Consider the following 22,161-nt stretch of genomic DNA (forward strand, 5'->3'; position numbering starts at 1 on the left):
AAATAAATAAATTTTTTTTGACAGGCAGAGTGGACAGTGAGAGAGAGAGAAAGGCCTTCCTTTGCAGTTGGTTCACCCTCCAATGGCCGCCGCGGCCGGTGCGCTGTGGCCGGCGCACTGCACTGATCCAAAGCCAGGAGCCAGGTGCTTCTCCTGGTCTCCCATGTGAGTGCAGGGCCCAAGTACTTGCGCCATCCTCCACTGCACTCCCGGGCCACAGCAGAGAGCTGGCCTGGAAGAGGGGCAACCGGGACAGAATCCGGCGCCCCAACCGGGACTAGAACCTGGTGTGCCAGCGCCGCAGGCAGAGGATTAGCCTAGTGAGCCGCGGCACCGGCCTAAATAAATCTTCTTTAAAAATAAATAGAAGAAGAAGAAGCCATATGGGGCCAGCACTGTGGCATAGTGGGTTAAGCCTCTGCCTGTGGCACTGGCATCCCATATGGGCACAGGTTCATGTCCCCACAGCTCCTCTTCCAATCCAGCTCCCTGCAAATGTGCCTAGGAAAGCAGCAAAAGATGTCCCGAGTGTTTGGGCCCCTGCATGTGTGGGAGACCCAGAAGAAGCTCCTGGCTCCTGGCTTTGGATCGGCGCAGCTCCAGCCATTGCGGCAAACTGGGGAGTGAACTAGCAGATGGAGGACCTCTCTCTCTCTTTCTCTCTGCCTCTCTCCTCTCCTCTCTCTCCCCCAAGGCTGGCAAGGCACAGGTTTCTGCTTCCCAATGGCATGGCCTGGCGTGCAGACTCAGGGGGACAGCCAGGAATTTTCTCTTGAGGCACCGAGAAGGTACAGAGCTGAAGGTGGATACCAAATCCCAACACTTTGGGTGAACACACTCAAACCAGACACTGAGCAAGGATCTGATAAACAAATCAAGAAAACGCTTAAGGGGACAGGTGTTCGGTCCAGTGGTTGACACAGTTAGGATACCTGCATCCCTCATCAGAGTGCCTGAATCTGATACATGCGTCTGGCTCCTGATTTCAGCTTTCTGCTAACATAGACCCTGGCAGGTGGCAGGTGATGGACCAGACAGCTGAGTCCCCAGCACCCATGTGAGAGATCTGCCCTGAGTTCCTGGCTCCCAGCTTCAGCCCCGCACACTTCGTCACTGTAGTCATTTGGGGAACGAACCAACAGATGCACGCACATTCCCCCTCACACTCTGTCTCTAAGTAATTTTTTTAAAGGCTTAAAGTATTGTGGTAGGTATTAAGGTAGGTATTGTGGCACAGCAGATTAAGCCACCCCTTGGGACGTTCACATTCCAAATCAGGGTGCCTGTTCAAGTCCCAGCACCTCAGTTTGCAATCCAGTCTCCTGCTAATGCGTCCTGGGTGGCAACAGATGATGGCTCAAGTGCTTGGGCACCTGCTACCTGTATGGGAGACCTGGATGGAGTTCTAAGCTCTTGGCTTCAGCCTGGCCCAGCTCTGGCTACTCCAGGCTTTTAGAGAGTGAACCAGTGGGCAGAAGACATGTTTCTCGCTCTCTCTCCCTCTGTCATGCTTCCTTTCAAGTAGACGAAAATAAATATTTTTAATTGCTTAAGGTAGGCTCTCTGACAGTGGTAATATCGACATAGAGGCACACAAATAAATATGGGATTCCACAAGGTTACCCAATTCATTCTGGGGACAAATTATTCTTAAGCTAAATAGAACATATGTGAAAAGCCATTTCAAAACTGCAAACCTATGCAATAATTATTATTATTACCTAAAGACACATTTTCAGCTTTTAGAATTCTCTACATGAGTTTTGGTTATTGTTAAATTTCACTGGATCCACCTACCACTGAACGTTCCATAATAGGCCTACAACATTTCCAGTAAGGGAAGACCTGAAAATAGAGTGGGCCATCTGACAGAACTGAAATTTCTCTTTCTGCCAAATGTGCCAGCCACAAGCAGTGCAGCCCCAAGCACACCTGCCCTCGGTGGAACAGGCACCTCCCAAGAGCACGACTCCCTCCTCAACCTGGTAATATGGCAACCGATTAAGAGCAAATAAGTGGGGCCCAGGGGAGAGGCCGGATTCCCTCACCAGTAACAAGGACGGTGGCACCCGCACCAGGTGGCCGGCCACTGTGCTAAATGACTGCCAGCGCCAGCGCCGTCTCATTCAATTCTCAAGGCAGCCTGATGAGGAAGTCCAGGCTTCTCAAAAGGAAGCAGACGACCCCGCTGAATGAGGGGCATCCGAGACAGGATCCAGAGAGAATTCCAAAAGGTGGCCGAGGGATACAGAAAGCTCGAGGCAGTTTCTAGTCCAGGACTGAAAACCAGAGAACCCCCAGACCTGACTGGCGGAGGGGAGGGAAGGGGAGGGGAAGGGAGGGGAGGGGAGGGGAGGGGAGGGGGAAGGACTGGATAGAAACAGCCATTGTCTGCCAAGGCACACAGGCAGACCCAGGCAACCCCCTAGCCCTGGATCCAGCTCACTCTAGCCCATCTCTTGCCAGGGCTCCCTTCGAATCAAAGCAAAGGAAAGGCACCAGGCAGTAGCCCACGCTGTGGCCAGCAATGGCCTAGCCCTAGGCTGGGCAGTCCTCCTGGTGTTCTGCACCACATCACTCAGGTCACAGGAGAGGGGTCCTTTGTGGCTCTGAGTGAGAGGGAGGGTCAGCTTCGGCAGCCCTGGGGAAGATTCCTACCTGGGTTTCTGTACCCTGATTCACTCCTGCCCTCCACGAATGCATGCAGCACCCCAGCCAGTCTTAAGCCCCGGAACCAAGTCCATAGGTTTTCTAAGTACCTTCCACAGCGATACTCTGATCCCATGCATTTGTGGTTTGTAATAAGAGGGCACTAGGCCCACAGGACACAGTAAAGACTTTCAAAATAGGCTTACACGCAAAGCTGGAGCCAATGCTGCCCTCCCTTCTGACTCCTCCCCACAGTCCTCCTCTCCTTCCCGTAGTCCTCTCCTCAAGATTCTCCTCTTCCCTTGGCCCTTCCCTCCCCAACTTCCCACAATTCTCCTCTTCCCACAGTCCTTTCCTACTTATGATTCTCCTTTCCCATGATCCTCCTCTCTTTCCTACATGCCTTTTCAGCCTCCCACAATCCTTATCTTTTTCCTACAGTCCTCGTCTACTTCCCACCATTCTCTTTTCTAAGGTACTTCTCTCATTCATACAGCCCTCCTCTCTGTCCCACAGTCCTCTCTGCCCACAGTCCTTCTCAACTTCCCACAGTCATCCTCTTCTCCCCAAGCTCCTTATATCCTTCCCACAGTTGTCTTCTCCTTCCCATGATCCTTCTCTCCTTCCTTTAGTCCTTCCCAACCTCCCACAATCCTTCTCTCCTTACCCAGGTCTTTCTATCCTTCCCACAGTACTCCTTTCCTTCCCACTATCCTCCTCTCCTTGGTCCTCACTCACCTTCCCACCATTCTCCTCTCCTTCCCACAATCCCCTTCTCCTTACCAAAATCTTTCTCTCCTTCCCATAATCCTCCACTTCTCCTTCCCTTAGTACTTCTTTCCCTCCTATAGTCCTTCTCAATTTCCTACAATCCACCTCTCTGGTCCTCCTCTCCTTCCCACTATCCTCTTCTCTTCAAGGTCCTTCTATCTGTGCCACATCTTCTTCCACTATTCCTTCTCTCCTTCTTACAGTCCTCAGCTTCCCACAATCCCCCACACCTCAGTCCTCTTCTCCTTCCCACCATTCTCCTCTCCTTACCAAGATCCTTCTAGCCTTCCTACAATCCCCCCTTCCCACCTCCTCCTCAACTTCCCACAATCCTCATCTCCTTGGTCCTCCCCTCCTTCCCACAATACTCCTCTCCTTCCCACAACCCTCCTGTCTTTACCAAGGTCCTCCTAATATTCCCACATTCCTTCTCTCCTTCCTACAGTCAGTCTCAGATTCCCGCAATTCATGTCTCCTTGGTCCTCCTCTCCTTCCACTATGACCAACTTCCCACAATTCTCTCCCAAAGGTCCTATCATTCCCAGAGTCCTCTTTTTCTTCCCATTGTCCTGTTCCTTTCCTCCTTGCTATACTCCTTCTTAAGTTCCCATAATCCTCCTCTCAGTACTTCTCTCCATCCCAGCATTCTCTTCTCCCTCCTACAATCCCCTTCCCCTTACCAATGTCTTTCTCTCCTTCCCATAATTCTCCTCTCCTCCCCAAGGACCTCCTAAACTTCCAAAAATCCTCTTCTCCTTCCCACAGTCCTCTCTTCTTCCTAAAACCCATTTCAACTTCCCACAATGCTCCTCTTATTGTTCTTCTCCTCTTTCCCTAATCCTCTTCTCCTCCCCATGGTGCTCCTAACCTTCTCACAGCTCTCTTCTCCTTTCCACTGCCCTTTGTTCCTTCCTACTATCCTTCTCAACTTCCCACAATCCACCTCTCCTTGGTCCTCTTCTCCTTCCCAAAATCCTCCTCTCCTCACCAAGGTCTTTGTTTTTTTGTTTTGAAAAATAAATATTATTTGTTTATTTGAAAGGCAGAGTTACAGAGATAAAGGTGAGTCAGAGAGAGAAATATTCCATCCACTGGCTCATTCTCCAAATGGCTGCAATGGCTGGAGTGGTTCCAGGCTAAAGCTATGAGCCTGGAACTCCATCAAAGTCTCCCAGGTGGGTTGTAGAGGCCCAAGCACCTAGGCCATTATTCACTGTTTTCCAAGCACATTATTAGCAGGAATCTGGATCTGAAGTAGAGCAGTCGAGACTTGAACCAGTGCCCAAGTATGATACAGGTATCACAGATGGTAGCTTAACCCATGCCACCACACCAGCCCCTACCAATGTTTTTCTATCCTTTCCACAATCCTCTCTTTCCTACCACACTTCTCAACTTCCCACAATCCTCCTTTCCTTGGTCTGCCTCTCCTTCCCATCATTCTCCTCTCTGTCCCACAGTCCTCCTCTCCTTACCAATCTTTCCTTCCCCATGATTCTCTTCTCCTCCTAAAGCTCCTCCTATCTTTCCCATAGTCCTCTTTTCCTTCCCATGATCCTCACCTCCCTCCTACATTCCTTCTCAACTTCCCACAACCTGTCCTTGGTTTTCCTCTCCTTTCCACAGTCTTCCTATCTTTATAAAGCTCTTTCTATCCTTCCCACAATCCTCCTCTCCTTCCTGTTATCCTTCCCAGCTACCCACAATTCTGCTCCCTTCCCACAGTCTTTTTCAAAGCCCTCCTCCATTTCCCACCATTCTCCTATCCTCCCCCATAGTCCTATTTTATTAAACAAAGTCCTTCTATCATTCCCACAATTCTCTCTTGCCCAAGGCCCTATCCTTCCCACAGTTCACTTCTCCTTCCCATGGTCCTTCTCTCCTTCCTACAGTTCTTAACCACGTCCCACAATCCTCCTCTCTTTGTTCCTCCTTTTCATTCCACCATTTTCTTCTTCCCACAATCCTCCTTTCCTTACCCTTCCCACAGTACTCATCTCCTTTCACCATCTGTCTCAGCTTCCCACAGTCCTTCTCTCCTTGGTCCTCTTCTCCTTCCTACAATCCTCTTCTCTTCCTTGAGGTCTATCCTTCCCACAGTCCTCTTCTCCTCCCCATGGTCCTTCTCTCCTAACTACAGTCTATTTCAACTTCCCACAACCCTCCCCTCCTTCCCACCATTCCCCACTCCTCTCCCAAATCCTCCTCTGCTTCCCAAGGTCCTTCTTTCTTTCCTGTAGTCTTTCTCAGCTTTGGCCAATCCTCCCCTCTTTCCTAGAGTCCTTCTTTCCTTCCCATGATTCTACTCTCCTCACAGTTCTCTTCATCCTTCTTTCCCTCCCAGTCTCTCAACTTCCCTCAGTCCTCCTCTTTTCCACAATCCTTCTCAAATTGCACAATCCTCCTCTTCTTCCCATAGTCCTACACTCCTACCCACAGTTCTCCTCTTCTCCCCATGGTCCTCCACACCTTCCCCCAGTCCTTTTCAACTTCCCACAATTCTCTCCATTCCACAAACCTCCTCTCCTTCCCAGCCCAAATCCTCCTCTGCTTTCCAAGGTCCTTCTCTCATTCTCACAGTCCTTCTCAAGTCCCCACAATCCTCCTCTCCTTACCCCAGCCCTTCTGAACTTCCCACAACCCTCCTCTCCTTCCCACAATCCTTTTCAACTTTGCACAATCCACTGCTTCGCACAGTACTTCCCACCTTCCCATGATTCTCCTCTTCTCCCCAGTTCCCTCCTCCCCATTGTCCTTGTCTCTTTCCTATAGTCCTCCTCTCCTTCCCCTACTCATCCTCCTTTCCTTCCCAGCATTCTCTACTCCTCCCCAAAATCCTCCTCTGCTTCCTAAGGTTCTTCTTCCCTTCCCACACTCCTTCTCAAATCCCCACAATCCTCCTCTCCCTACACCAGTCTTTCTGAACTTCCCAAAGCCTCTGCTCCTTCCCACAATCCTTTTCAACCTTGCACAACCCACTGACTCCCACAGTACTTCTCACCTCCTCATGTTTCTCCCCTTCTCCCTGTTGTCCTTGTCTCTTTCTCACAGTCCTCTTCTCCTTCCCTCATTCTCTCCTTCCCAGGTCCTTCTATCTTCCCACATCCTTCTCTCCTTCTCACGATTCTTCTCTCCTCTCCACAGTTCTCTGTTCTTCCCCCATGGTCCTTTGCTTTCCTTGCCGCAATTCTCTTCTTTCCACAGTGCTCAATTTCCCCCGATCCTCCTCTCCTTCCCGTGACCCTCCTCTCCCTCCCACAATCCTCCCTGCTTTCTAGAGTCCTCCTTCTCTCTTTCTCATACTCTTCCTTCATCCCTACTCCAACCACTGCCCCTTGAATCTCAAAAAACCTCCTTCCACACTAGAATTTGGTTCAACTTTATGGACGGTCCTTTCCCAGAACTGGGGGCTTTGTTTGGAAAGGCAAAAGAACTAACTCCTGCTTACACATCAACAGAGGCAATCTGTGGGGGTCCCAATGTAATGCTTTCCTACTCTTAAAATGGGTCACAGCTGCTGGACTCAAGTGCAGTGGGGGCGGGGTGTTTATCTAAATACAGAAAGCAATGTTTATCAGCACATTACCAATAAAACTGTCCCCAGTTTCCAGTACATTAAAGAGAAAAGGAAAGAGGAAATGTTAGCAGAATCGCCCTGAGGCAAAATCCTGAGGAAACATTCAACCAGGTTCCTCGGAAGGAAGTAGACAGCCCAGAGGCTGAACGCGCACAGCACTTCCCATGTTTTTCACCAATGATACCTTGTCAACAAACCCTCACACCCAGGTCTTGGGGCTTCTTTGGGGAGACCACCTTCTTTGGGGAGGCTACAGCTCCCCATACTATCTACCCCTGTAGCCAAAGCATACTCCTCTGTGTAGGATCTGGTATCAGAGCGACTACAGCGGACGGCCTGCAGCCTTCTCCACACAGTTCTTCCTAACCAGAAAACCTGGCCTCTGCTGGGGCATGTCTACGGTACAGACTTTTAAACCTAGTTAGCATTTCTCATGAGGAACGGCCACCAGGTGATCTCTTCTTTCCCCAACGATTCAAACTATTACTTACAACCATGGGAGGTAGCATTCACTAACACGACTGAGAAACTTTTTCTGTAATCAACCTCTAGATGACTTCTGCAAAGGGTATAATTTTCCAAGTCCTACTGAAGGCTCACATTGAGTGTTTCATGGGCATCGGAAGGCCAAAGGAAAATAACACTGCTCCCAACAGAAAGACACATGAATACGAAAGTGGTTAAAAGTATAATTTCCATTCTGCCTGGAGTTTGACTGCCACGTCACATAAGTGATCAAAACTGAGTTCCACCTCCATTTCCTATGGCATGGGAAAAGGTAAAATTTTTTTGAACTCAAAACAAGTAAACCAGTATATAAATCAAACAATTTTACCAGTTGTAGATTTTTCCAGCGATACAGTTTGTACAGAGATCACTCTGGGCTTTAAAAAAACCATTTCAGAACAGCAACCCCAGACAGCAAGGGCAAAGCTACACATGCTCTTGAAATCACACGGAGGATCAAGCCTTCAATGCATCCCTTAGGAGAGTGCCAGGGATTCATCCTGCAGCACCCCCACAGCCTTTGCTCAGCAGAGCCCACACAGGAGACAGGAAAAGGGTTTAGCTTTGTACTCACTCTTACAAAGTTGTCAGGGAACAAACCTCTCCTGCCGTTGATCTGTCCTTCCCACCAGCCTCCATCCTCCTTCCTGATGTTGGTGATGACCTCACCCACGCTGATCGTCAGCTCATCGTCGTGCTGGGCCTGGTAGTCAAACTCCACTATGGCCTCCACTGAAAGGGACAGGGAAGAAAGAACTTAGCTCAGGCGTTAGAGACGTCTGGGGCCCAGCACCCCTGGAAAGACAATAAAATCATATTAAAGGGACTTCCCTTCTATGAATATTCAAAGTAACAGGGCCACATAGAGCAATCTGATTTTGGTTAACCTGAAGCCCAGAGCACAGGAACCACGAAGTGCTGGTCTGTGGTCAGAAAATAGGTAGGGTGGCCAACCCGTGTCAGGACCAGCAGGGGCTTCAGAGGGGAAGCTGCACAACGACAGCCAGCTAAGAACACTGGCTCCACCCAAAGGGAGCCCAGCATCATGCCACCGCAGTCGGAGACTGCAGACAACACACGTGAGTTTGGCTTTTGGGTTTCCTCCTCGCGCACCAGTACTAACTGTGCTGCTAACCTCTCTGGGTCTCAGCTGTGCAAAACATGGGCGGTAATAGCCACCCTACTCTCAACAGTAGCACGTGGAAAGATGGCTGCTATGGAGGGCCTAGCTGGTCAAACAGGGTCTCTGGCCACGTTCGTCAGAGCCCGCAGTGCGCCGTCCTCGGAGGAGTCCCAGGCGGCGGCGATGTGAAGGTAAATGGCTTTCCTGATCGATGGTGATCTCTCATACTAGGTAATAAAAGGAGGCCACAGGGGAGGAAGACAGGTCTTTTTGTTGACAAAGTGCCAATGCAAATTAGCCGCGCTAACCCATCCAGCAATTAGTTAACTAATCCATTAATCGACCGTGCAATTCATTTAGACTTTGGGCTCCTCCCCATACCCACCTCAATACGAACCAATTTCATGACCTTTTTCCTTTTCCACTTGCAGCTCCACACGAATAATGAATGAGTGACAAATGAATACAAGAATAGCAAAAATTAAATGAAACCCCAAGTGGTAAATTAGCAACTTAGAAATTACAGTAACATAATGGAAGAGGAAAAGTTAAATGATCTCCATAAAGAATTCACTTATTAAAATTAACTCAAATGGATTACAGATCCAAATATAAGAGCTAAAACTGTCAAACTTTTATAAGAAAGCATAGGAGGAAAATCTCAGTGACCTTGGCTTTAGCAAAGATTTCTTGGATAGCAGACAACGTAGCTCTAACACGCTCTATAGCAAAGTATGGTAACCACAGTCTATGATTATGAATTACGCATTCAAAATAACTAGAGGGGCGGGTGTTGTGGCGCCGGAGACGAAGCCACCATTTGGGACACCGACATCCCACATCAGAGTGCCAGTTCAAGTCCTGGCTACTTAGCATTTCCTGCTCCTGGGAGGCAACAGGTAACAGCTTAAGTGCTTGGGCCCCCTGCCACCCACATGTGAGATCTGCATGGAGTTCCTGGCCCCAGGCTTTGCTTCTGCATCTAGGGAGTGGCCCAGCAGATGGAAGACCGCTGTGACTCTTCCCTTCAAATAAAATAAATAAATCTTTTTAAAAAAAATAAGTAGAAGAGAAGGTTCCTAACACATACAAATGATAATATTTGAGGAAACAGGAATGCTAATTACTCTAATTTGATCATTACACATTATATGCATGTATTGAATTATAATATTATATCCCATAAATAAGTACAAATATTATGTCAACTCATTTTTTAATTAAATTAAAATTAGAGTGTATGAAATTGAATTTCACAGCTCTAATAATTTTGTGTACATCTACAAAAAAGTGAGGCTAACAGGGTAAGCAAGTCCCACCACATGGGCTTTGCATATCCATTAGGGACAAAGCCTCAAGATACTTCCGGTTCAGAAGAGCTGTCTGTGCGCACTGGGACACTCGTCCTGTGCACTCACAACGCCAGCTGCCCCAGATGCTGCACCAGCAACTCCAAGCGGAGCTTCCTTCCTGAGACCCTTCTGTTCATTCTGAAATCAGTCAACTGCCGCACTGTCCCAGGTCTGCCCAGAGTGCAGAGGGAGGCGGGAGAGCACAAACGAGGCCAGCTCTCCTCTCTCCCCCTGGTTCCTGGAAGCACGCAGCACAAACCCTCGCCCTCTTCAGCGCTGCTCTGTCTCCTAACAGCAAAGGTGGGGCGAACCAGGCTGCTGGAAGAAATGCTTTCCTCGCGCCACCTAGATTTCCACCTGTTGCTGCTTTGCAAGAGGAACGGAGGGCACTGTAACCACTGCTCCGGCACCAGACACTTTTCCCTACAGCATCTCATTTAATCCTCACGCTAGAGGATGCCCATGTCCCCACTGACAGAACCCAAAACTCAGCAAGGGCATTCTGCTGCTTTTTTGCACTTGTGTGGTCCACCACGGGATGCAGCCACTTCAGGAATCTGAAGATGAAACGAGAATGCACATTCGATTTATATTAATTTTAAAAAGAGAAAATCCAACTTCCCTACTATCTCATGTATAGGATGACATTGGCTCCTTCATTTAGACTGAGGTGCAGGGAGCAGCCTGAGGGCCAGTGGGACCTGAGAGTACTGGATGAGGAGCCCCAGGGCAATAAGCAGCAGCTCTCACCAGCATGGGGCGCCCTGCAGTGGTGTGTCACCTCTGGGCAAGGCCTCTGTATGAATACAAAACCTTTTAACTAAAATCACCCTCATTAAATGGATTAGAGGTTTGAAAAGACTGGTGTAAACAAAGTTAGGGGTTATAAACAACACAGCACCAAGGCCCTGTTAAAAAAAGAAATGGCAGAGCTGCCACCTCAGCTCCCTGCGAGTTCTTTGCTAGCCACGTGGGGAGGGGAACACAAGATAAACCAACCAGATCTTGGGGGGCAGAGGGGGGCCCACAACCCTCAATTCCCAAGACAATTTGTAATCTGGATTTACTTCTACCCTTGACATGAGTGTCCGATTTCAGAAGCACAGAAGCCAACAGATTAGCAAGGTAACCTAACTATGTGCCTGGATCAAGAAGGGAATGTCTTTGTCCTCCATCAGTGTCTAGAGCTATACGCACGCTGCCTTGTATTTTCCAAAAGTTCTCTACGCCTGACAATTAGTGTTTAGGAGCTTCTTGTGGATTTTCTCAATTTCAAATTAGAATAGCCACACACACACACACACACACACACTGAACATCCCTAATTGAGAAATCACAAATTCAAAATGCTCCAAAACCCAAAACTTTCTGCTTTCTAGGCACCAACATGATGCACAAGTGGGAAATTTCATACATGAAACTCTGCTTCACGCAGTTATATAAATGACATAAATCACCTTGAGGCTATTGCTCAAGCCGATTATGATACATAAATGAGTTTCATGTTTAGACTTGGGTCCCCATCCCCAAGAGACATCATTATACATATGCAAATATTCCCAAATCTGAAAGAATGTGAAACCCAAAACACTTCTGATCTCACATACTGCAGATAAGGGATAATTCAACCTTTACACACGTATGTATATATGTGTATGTATACACATAACAAATTTTTAAAAATACAGAGACATTTATAGTAAATTATGTTTTAATGATAGCGATCCTGTCTTAAGAAAAGGCTTAGGCTCCTAAGGCCAATGCCATTAGCACCTGCGATGAAAGCTCACAGCCATCCTGCAGGAGACCATCCAAGGGTGCTGGGTGGAGCTGTGGGAGGCAGCAGAGCCCAGCACTGCCATCAGGGGAGTGCTAGGTTTCTAAGGAGGGGTGCAGTCAAGGCACGCATCTCACTGCTGAACTTAAACCCTGTGTATTTCAGGGACTCAGAAGCTGGCCAACTCGTGGAACACAGCCTTCTTCCTTCTTTCCCAGAAAGCACGGTGCATTTTCTGTGTCTCTACTTGAATTTCCCTAGGTATACCTGGAAGAGGACAAAAGGAATTCACTTCAAAGGCAGGGTTACGGAGAAGTAAACTGCCTGCAATGTGCCGGCATTCAGGCATTCCGCTTCCCCTCTGATACCTCACGAGGAACCCCAGGACCTGCCTTAACTGATACCTGCTCCCGAGAGAGGCTGGGACGAGCGATTGGGGACGCAAACAGGAGTAAACCATAACGGCATAAGCTTTGAGTCTTCTTCCCAATATCCTATCTGGTTGGTCTTTCTTGATATACCGTTTCTTTAAACTCCAAGTTTAGAGAAAAATTCAACCCCTTCTCCAACCTCAAGCAACCTCAGTGCGCCAGTGAGGAGTCAGACAAGTCAACAGCAGTCAGGGTGGTCCCAGTAGAAATCAGGGTAAAGTGCCTGCCCTGCCTCCTTAGGAATCTCCAATCTTCCCCTGAGAATAGCAAGGGAGTGGGGACTCCACCCTTCTGAGCTCCCAGTCTATAGTAAAACAAACTAGGTGTCCCACTCTTCCGATGGCTCAGACAGGGTAAAAAGACTGCAAATCAGCTCTTTTAATGGGTTTTGTCCTTGCTTTGTAACTAAATGTCAACCTGATTGTCAAGGTTTTTTCTCTAAAATTGTGTTTAAAAACCCCACTACCACCAGCCCCTTCGGATTCTGCCTCTCTTGGAGCCCCCTCCAGGCCACTCTAACTGGAGGTCTCTGACTCGAATAAGTCTTGTGTAGATGCTTTTAAATGCTTTCTCTCTGCCTTACCCCGTCAGAAATTCTCCTTCCATGTGAGACAACGACCCGAGGTAATGACATGTTCTCTGTCACTGTTTCACCCGTAACACGCCCTCCCAGCTTTCTGGACCCTGAAAGCCTGCTTCTCAGCTCCTCCAGGCCCTAGGCCTCGCTGGTCCTGCCCGCGAAGGCCATCCCACATAGTGGTGGCTGCATGTTTCCTCCCAGAAGGCCTTGTGGTGAGGTGAGTGGCGGTGAGGTCTGGATCACCGTTAGTTCAGTGGTGAGCATCCATGAGGCACGGCCAGTACCCAACAGCTCATCCTGCATTTTATAATGGCAGACAGCACTCTGCCCAACAAAGGTGCTACCAAAATGCCACGTGTCAATCACATTTCTGCAAATTGAGTCATATTCTTCAGTGCACTAAGGGAGCTTGCTATTTAAAATACCCTGTGGTTCATTCTTTTGTAACATGAATAGTCACTTCCTGATTTACCTTTCCTGTCAAGATGAATTTTTTACATATCAGGTTTCTCTAAGAGGAAGAAGCCTGCCTATGGCTTTGTCAAGGGTTCATAAAGCATGAGCACACGTCTCCTCCACCTCCTCTAAGGGCCCTTTCCTGCGTCCTCCCGAAGCCTCTGAAACGTTCCAGACTCCGCTGTCCCAAACAGTGTCACTAGCCAGGCCTGAATACTGCGTACTGCGCTTGAAGTGTGGCTGGCTGAATGGAGAGGAGCTGTACAACATACACCAAGATGCAAAGACTCATTCAGGAAAAGGGAATGTCAGTTGCCCCATCAATAATTTTCAAGCTGACTGCATGCTAAAATGATACTTTGCATGTCTTGGGTTAAAATAAATGTATTATTCGCATTAGTTTCACCTGTTTCACTATTTACTACTGTGGCTACTAGAACATGTAAAATCACATACACGTTGTGGGTTATATTTCCATTAGGCAGCAATGGTTTAGGAGGATTCTTGGCCAAGAGGCGACGAAGACTTCAGAGTGCACAAACCAGCCAAAACAGTCACAAGAGCCCCGGAGGAAGGCTGCGGCTCCTGCAGCCATTTCCCTGCCTTTGGGACGTTTCAGGTAGCTGCAATGAGGACAGAACCTAACCTAAGACTTCTGGAAGATGGTACCCTTTGGAAAGCTACCTCTGGGCATGAACACAAAATGAAAACATTAAGCTAAGTAAAAGATATCAGAGGTGTAACAGGACAACAGTAAACAAAATCTCATACATAAAGGCCCCATAAGTTACAAAACTCAATACTGTCTCCCAACCCGAAAAAGAGCACCCGCCAGCCGTGTGCTCTGCCTCCACAAGTCGGCCTCATCTACAGTGCTGCTGGTTAACCCCGCTTACAAAGATACAGCCGGGAGAGACAAGAGATGTGCTGAGAGTTGCAAAACATTTCAACCTCCCCTAACTCACCTTCAAACTTGCAGAAGTGTCTCCTTCCAGAAGAAAAGGGGAGACGCGTGCTTTGTGAGCTTTGTGGCTGTCACGTGGCTAAGCCATCAGCCAAACAGCTTTCTCAAGGCTAACGGGGGCGGGGGAGGCATTTCCAAGGTGGCCTCTGGGATTCAGCCTACTCCCCCCCCCCCGCCCCTTGGAGCGCTGTCCTTCCTCTGCCAGGCGCTACCCAGTTTCATCTTGGCTTACGCCAACTGGGCCCCAAGTTCCAAGTGGGAAAAGCCTTTGTCTGCCGCAGCACTCTCCCCCTCCCTCGCCTAGTATCTTCTTTGGCTCAATAAATACTGGAATAAAGCAGAAAGCATGAAGGAGACAGAAAGCTCGCCTTTCTTCACTGTAGACACATACACATGGCGTCGCCACGATCCCAGTGCAGTCTTCAGTGTAATCATGGGGAGTTCGAGACGGCCTGTGCTTCTCACTTACACACTTATTTTGTTGCGTGAATTCTGAAAAGTGGATTTTTTTATTTTAATCTTATACTTCAGTCCACTGATTGAAGACGGCACAGAAAATCATAAGCAATTTTTCACTAGAAAAACTTGCACCAAAAAGGATCGTGATTGCTGATCGTCAGTGATGGAAGGAGCAGCAGAGATCTTCTAAAGTTTGCACGTGAGGAACTAGGGCCTGGAAGCTTCCACAACTGAGGCTTAGAGACGCTGAGAGCTAAACACGGGCAGCATCAACACTCTAGAGTCCACTCTCCCAAACAACAGACCACAAGAGAGAAAGGAAGTTCTAAAGCAAAAACCACAGAAAACAGACCAGCGACATACAGACTTTCATGCCACTGGTGGAGGTGTCTTTTCCTCTTCTTCCACATATAGCCTTGTTTGTAGAATACCCAGAGAAAGTCACACCAACTGGACTGTGTAAGAAATCTAGGTTCAGAGAGTAGGCATTTAGCCTAACAGCTAAGATACCCCCACCCCATATCAGCATACCTGGGTTCGAGTCGGCTCCCTTCTGATTCCAGCTTCTTGCTAATGCAGACCCCAGCATGGCTCAACCGGCTGGGTCCCTGACACCCATCTGGGAGATCTGGATGGTACACCAGCTCCCAGCTTCAGTCCTGGCCCAGTATGGGCCTTTGTGGGCATTTGGGGGAATGAACCAGAAGATAGGAGTGTGTTCTCTATCTCCTTCTCCTTCTTCTTCTCCCTCTCCCTCTCTCTCTCCCTCCCTCCTTCCCTCTTTGCCTTCTCAAATAAATGAAAAGAAATTTTAAAAGAACCTATGTTCAAATATAAAGAGGCAGAAAATAGATCAATGGTTACCTGGGGAAAATGGGTACGAGGGATCTTTTTAGGGATGATGGAAATTTACTTTTAAAGGATTAAATTTAGGGCAGACATTTGGCTCAGCAGTTAAGTTGTCACTTGGGACACCGATATCCCCTATCAGAGTACCTGCGTTTGAGTCCTGCCTCTGCTTCCAATCCAGCTTCCTGCTAATGTGCACCCTGGGAGGCAGCAGGTGATGGGTCCCTGCAACCTACACAGGAGACCCGGCTTGGATTCCAGGCTCTAGGCTTCAGAATGGCCAAGCCCTGCAACTGGGGCTTTTGGGAAGCAGACCAGCAGACGGGAGCTATCTGTCTCTCTCTGCCTTTCAAATGAAATGAAAATAAATAAAAATGGGACTTGAGCCATGGCGTGGCAGGCTAAGCCTCCGCCTGTAGCACCAGCACCCCATATGGGCACCGGTTTGTGTCCCGGCTGCTCCTCTTCCAATCCAGCTCTCTGCTAATGTACCTGGGAAAGCAGCAGAAGATGGCCCAAGTGTTTGGGCCCCTCACCCATGTGGGAGACCCAGAAGAAGCTCCTGGCTTTGGATCCACCCGGCTCCAGCTGTTGCAGCCACTGGGGGGAGGGGGTAGTGAACCAGCAGATGAAGACCTTTAGACCTTTTTCTCTGTTTCTGTCTCTCTGTCTTTCTCTCTCTCTCTCTCCATAACTCTGCCTCTGAAATAATAAATCTTTTTTAAAAATAAGAAAATAAATAAGAATTTTTAAAAGATTTTATTTATTTATTTGAGAGGCAGAGTTACAGACAGAGAGAGACAGAGACAGAGAGAAAGGTGCTCTATCCACTGGTTCACTCCCCAAATGGCCCCAATGGCCAGGGCTGGGCCCATCTGAAGCCAGGAGCCAGGAGCTTCTTCCAGGTTTCCTACACAGGTGCAGGGGCCCAAGCACTTGGGCCATCTTCTACTGCTTTCCCAGGTGCATTAGCAGAGAGCTGGATGGGAAGAGGAGCAGCCAGGACACGAACGGGCACCCATATGGGGTGCCAGTGCCGCAGGCAGAGGCTTAGCCTACCACACCACAGCATCGACCCCAATAAAAAGTATTAAAAAGCATTAAATTATACACTGAAAATAGGTGAAATTTTATCCCTCAATATAGCTTTTTAAAAATAAAAATTAACTCTGCTTGATGTATATTTAGGAATTTATGATTGTAGATATATTCACTCATCCAAGTGGCTGGCTGACTGTGCTTGTGCCCCAGGGAGAGAGTACTTGCCCAGTTAAGGACGAAGTACTTGGAGGAACCTCCCCTCCCTCATGAAGCACAGTTTAATGACAGTATCTGTCAACGCGCCAGCCAAGGGATGGGCACAGGACTCACCCGTGACTCAGAGCAATGGGACAATGGCTGGAGATGACTGGAGCACATCTCCCAGCGGGGCCCTCAGCAGAGAAGAGATGCCTGGGGCTGCCCGCTTGCCATCTTTCTCAGGTTAGATCCTCCAGGCTCTCCTTCTGCCCCATAAACCATCCCAAGGCCTTCCAAGAAATCCTTTTCCTACCTTAGCTAAAAGAGAGTTTAATTCTGTTAGGGGTACTCCAATACACTCACACATCAATGTTTTTGAAATACATAGTCTTCCCCATGTGAGTCCAAGTTCTAACCAGCCAGCGCTTTCTCATTAGCATCAGGGTTGAGGGTCTTGGGCCTGAACTTCCCAAGTCAAGGCCACAGGTGCCGTAGGAATCTGTCAGCACAGTGCAGCTGACCCACATACCAGCTTTGCTTGCCTTCACAAACACACCGCTGAGAGGCACCAAACCAACGAGCATGCCATTCCCAGGGCCCGGGTCTCTTAGACACTGAACATCATGAGTGTCCCCAACGAAGACACGCTGGGAACTCAGACCCTAACAACAAACAGCCACTGGGCCTGACACCCCCCCCAAGCAACAGGCACCACCATGGCTGGTGCATGAGTTCCTACAGGGTTCAGCAATGTCTGCAGCCGGCCCAGGAGCACCCCAAAACCCTGGCCGTCAGCAGGGAAAAGGGGGGGAAGATCAATCAAGACAGAAGAGGAAAACAACCAGGCAAGCGTGTGGGAGGAACAAGAGGCCCATCATGGCTGCCTCAACAGCACCAAGAGCCCTCTCATCACTCAGTGCTTTGAGGGACAGCGCAAGGAGCCCTGGCCTCCCAGACTAACCCTCTTTCTTGTCACCTTTATCTAAACATCTTTACAGAAGACTAGAGGCCCAGGGCAGCTACACGATGGTTGCAACTGGTGTGTCACAAGGATGAAGCCGCTCTGTGAATGACAGTCACTCATCTTCAGGCAGCAAGGGCTCCCCTACTCATGCCCCCCATCCGCCCTCTGCAATGTGAGCCCTTCAAGGGCATAGCTGAGTATCCCTTCCTCTTCATTTGGTGTCTGTCACAGAGCAGGCACTCAGTAAGTGCTGGCGGGGGCCGGCGCTGTGGCGTAGTGGGCTAAGCCTCAACCTGCAGTGCCGGCATCTCATATGGGTGCTGGTTTGAGTTCCAGCTGCTCCACTTCCAATGCAGCTCTCTGCTAATGCACCTGGGGAAGCAGTAGAAGATGGCCCAGGTCCTTGGACTCCTGTATCCATGTGGGAGACCCGGAGGAAGCTCCAAGCCCCTGGCTTCGGATCAGCACAGCTCCAGCAGTTGGCCAATTGGGGGAGTGAACCAGAGGATGGAAGATCTCTCTCTCTCTCTCTCTCTCTTTCTCTGCCTCGCCTTCTCTTTGTGTATAACTCTTTCAAATAAATAATTAAATCTTTAAAAAAAATAAGTGCTGGTGATCAGGTGCCAGACGACACCAGGAATGCCCCCAAGAAAGTGCTGACCCCAAACCATCCCTTCTCATTCAGCACAAAGAACTGCAGGTCCAAGTACAAGCCTCCTTGTTTGACCTGAAGGCTCAAGAAAAGCCAACGGTCAATATGAGCAGCTGACCCCAGTTTGGCTCATGTTTGGCTCAAGTTTGGCCCAGTGATCCAAGCATCTCAGGTACTACTGTGGTCAGCTTTGAGTCCATGCCCAACTCTGCAGGGACCACTGCCCTGGAAAAAGGAAGAAGGACATTTGATCAATCAAAATCACAACACAGTACAGGCCGGGCCAGGCAAACAGTCACGAAGCCTAGGGGCCTGGGGTCTCTCCCAGCCTGCACTCGGAAGCCTCAGCCTCACCAGGGCCTGGCCTGTAGTAAACGCCCAGGAGCACAGGAACAATGGCTCAGGAAACATTTCCTGACTCACATTAACCCTTGCGGACCTAGCACATGGCTCTGTTAAAAACTGGTGTTAGGTAGGATAGGAATAACTTGGCCAGAAAGACCACCCCAGCCAGAGAGAAAGGGGCTTTTAAGTGAGAAAGCCCAGAAAGTACAGAGATGAAGTTTCAGGTTATAAAAGAACTAATGAAGACTAGCGACAACTGGTGAGCATGAGGTGATGGCTCCACGCAGCCAGCATGGAGGAGAAAATAAACAACATCCTAGAGAACCAACCAACACAAAGTCACTTTAGTCAGAACAGTTTTGGCACTTCAAGAAAACATAAGTTCTTTTTACTCCAGCAGAAGAGAGAATGCACATGAACGCTGCTTTCTGCAAGTATCAGACAGTTTCAAGGAACCCAACGGCTCCGGAATGAAAGATCTTCCTGCCTTTATGATGCTGGCCTGGTTCCCAGACACAAAGGAGACCGAGTGCTGATTAGAAAGTGACCCCTCCCCCATCTTCTTGGTGAGAATATCCCAAAGGTTTTGGTACAACCTGAATACATAAACTTTATTATTTTTTGGAAGTTTTCTTTTTCTTTTTTTTTCTTTTTTTTTAACTTTTATTTAATGAATATAAATTTCCAAAGTACAGCTTATGGATTACAATGGCTTCCCCCCCATAACGTCCCTCCCACCCACAACCCTCCCCTCTCCCACTCCCTCTCCCCTTCCATTCACATCAAGATTCATTTTTGATTCTCTTTATATACAGAAGATCAGATAAACTTTATTTTAAAAAGCAGAAACCGGGGCTAGCACTGTGGTGTAATGGCCTGCAATGCCAGTATCGCATATGGGTGGTGGACTCAAGTCCTGGCTGTTCCACTTCTGATCCAGCTCCCACAGCAGAGAATAGCCCGCATCCTTGGGCCCCTGCACCCACATGGGAAACTCACATAAATCTCCTGGCTCCTGGCTTCAGCCTGGCCCAGCCCCAGCCCCTGTGGCCATTTGGGGAGTGAACCAGCAGATGGCAAATCTCTCTCTCTCTCTCTTTCAAATAAATAAATAAAACTTTTTTTAAAAAAAGCATAAATCATCAAGTATCTACTTACATATTCATTGAATTATGTGCAAAATCAAATCAAACCATTGCTTTCGAAATCAAAATCCAACCATTGCTTTCCCCTTCTAACACCTCCTCGTTTCATGGAAGTTTATTTAACAACCTGCATGGATACGGTATCTAAAGGGTCTGCTTAAACTATTTGATTCAAAGTAATCCATAGAGCCTTATAGCACAGGAAACGTTGTAAGGACTGCAACGGAATACAGCTCTTTTCTTGAGTACAGTGTGGAAGGAATGAGGAACTGGCTTCATATGTGGACATGCACACTCCAGTGTCGAAAAGCCGAATCAGCTGGAAGGGGCAGGTCAGAAGGACACCACGGTGACACTCAGAGCCATCCCACAGAAAACTGTGGTCAGGTCAGCACGGTAGGGGGTAGGGGCAAGCCTGAGTCACTGCACAGCCTTTGTGTCAACAAGAAAGGTGTTGTCTGGTGAGAACATAGACCTGAGATGAGACAAAAGCACAGTGAACCTTCACTGCCTTCCCTGGACAGAGTTAACAATGTTCTTCAGCCCCGCCCCACCGCCACCTTGCACCCCAGCACAGGGACCCTGCTACTACCAGCCCCTGGAAGGCAGAAGAGAAGTGTAAAACTGAAACTTGTGGGCCTCCCAAAAAAGGTCACATTGCTCAATGCATCTTCCTCCCTCAAGTGCTTAGCTGAGTGTTTGGCTCCATCAGGTACTCACGAAAGGCTTCTGCTAAGTGGGGGGGAAATTCAAGGATGAATTTGCCCAGAAGACAAGATCTCAGACAAATTGGGCTATGAGCAGAAGATAACAGCAAAGCAAGGGCTCTTCAAAGCAGTGCAGAATTGCAAACTGTGATAAGCTCTAACTACTTTGAGCTCCCTGCATCTAATCTGGAGCTAAAATCTAGCATATTTGCAACACCATAACTGCAGGTTATCTTCCGGAAGGGTGCAAGGGATGGCTTCATTGTTAAGTTTCACCAGTCCCGTTACACAGTGAGTCTATCAATACAGTAAGAACCAACCCTTGATAAGCCAAAGTGGTCAGCATTTTTTTTAAATATTTGGACAATTTTAACTAAATATTGTTAGTCAAATATCTACTTCAACAGTGTTTTTTTTTTAATGTATTTATTTATTTGAAAAGCAGAGTTACAGAAAGGTAGAGGCAGAGGCAGAGAGAGAAACGTCTTCCATCTGTTGGTCCACTCCCCAAATGGCCACAATGGCCGGAGCTGAGCCAATCCAAAGCCAGGAGCCGGGAGCTTCTTCCAGGTCTCCCGCATGGGTACAGGGGCCCAAGGACTTGGGTCATCTTCTACTGCTTTCCCAGGCCATAGCAGAGAGCTGGATCAGAAGAGGAGCAGCCAAGACTCGAACAGGCACCCATACGGGATGCCGGCACTGCAGGCGGCAGCTTTACCCACTAAGCCACAGCACCGGCCCCAAGAGTGCTTTCTTTATCAACTACAATTATTAATACTTTATTACTGTATCAGGAAATCACTTAGCACAAATCCACATAGAGTAGCACAAAACAGAAATGAAGTTAAACTCCAACATTTGCCCCTCCCTTTGAAGGTTACAATTTAGACAAGTTAAAGTGAGACAAACAGTAAGACCTAAATAAACTGGATTGAGGTTTAAATTTTTTGAAATGTTTACCAAAATCGAAACACAAGTAAATAAAAATAAGTGAATGAATAAAACTAAAAGGATCAACAGTCCTACACCAAAAGACTTCTACTCTAGAAGCCTGAGCCAAGATGAGCAATGTGTAGCTTTTTTTTTTCATAAATAATTATATTTAGCACCCAAATACCTTTCCTCACTAAAAAGAAGCCAGGTAGCCTGGGAGAAATGGCTGTTTCCAGGTCAGGAACATGAAAGGTAACAAGCCTGGAAGATCTTGTCATAGCAAGGAAGCTATCAGAGACCAGGGGACTGTCAAAAGAACTCAGACTGAGAGGCAGACGTTGCACTACAGTAGGTTAAGCTGCCACTTGGAACACTACATTCCACATCAGAACACCTGGGTTTGAGTCCCAATTCTGCTCCTGGTTCAGGCTTCCTCCTAAAGCACAAACCAGGGAAGGCAGCAACTGAAGGCTCAAACACTTGGGTCCCTAGGACCCACGTGGGAGACCCACACTGAGCTCCCAGCTCCTGGCTTCTCCTCGGGCCAGGCCTGCATGTTGTGAGCATTTGGGGGGTGAACCAGTGAATGGAAGAGAGATCTTCCCGCCCCTGCTAACCACCTTTCAATAAATAAATCTTTAAAAAAATAAAACTGAGAAGGGAACTTAAAGAGGCTCCCAC

The 22,161-nt window shown here is 48.3% G+C and overlaps 1 protein-coding gene across 7 annotated transcripts in view; it reads right to left on the reverse strand.

Annotated features, from left to right (window-relative positions):
• SH3KBP1 (SH3 domain containing kinase binding protein 1) overlaps positions 1-22,161 on the reverse strand; it is a 382,152-nt gene that overhangs the window by 323,676 nt on the left and 36,315 nt on the right. For 6 of the 7 annotated variants that reach the window (XM_070067164.1, XM_070067168.1, XM_070067166.1 and 3 more), the window contains exon 2: positions 8,079-8,236. In XM_070067164.1, the coding sequence (XP_069923265.1) occupies positions 8,079-8,236 (158 nt within the window). The remainder of the gene's footprint in view (positions 1-8,078; positions 8,237-22,161) is intronic. The other variant, XM_070067162.1, reaches the window with a different exon arrangement.

The sequence above is a fragment of the Oryctolagus cuniculus genome, chromosome X (genome assembly GCF_964237555.1).
Source record: "Oryctolagus cuniculus chromosome X, mOryCun1.1, whole genome shotgun sequence".
Classification (NCBI taxonomy): domain Eukaryota; kingdom Metazoa; phylum Chordata; class Mammalia; order Lagomorpha; family Leporidae; genus Oryctolagus; species Oryctolagus cuniculus.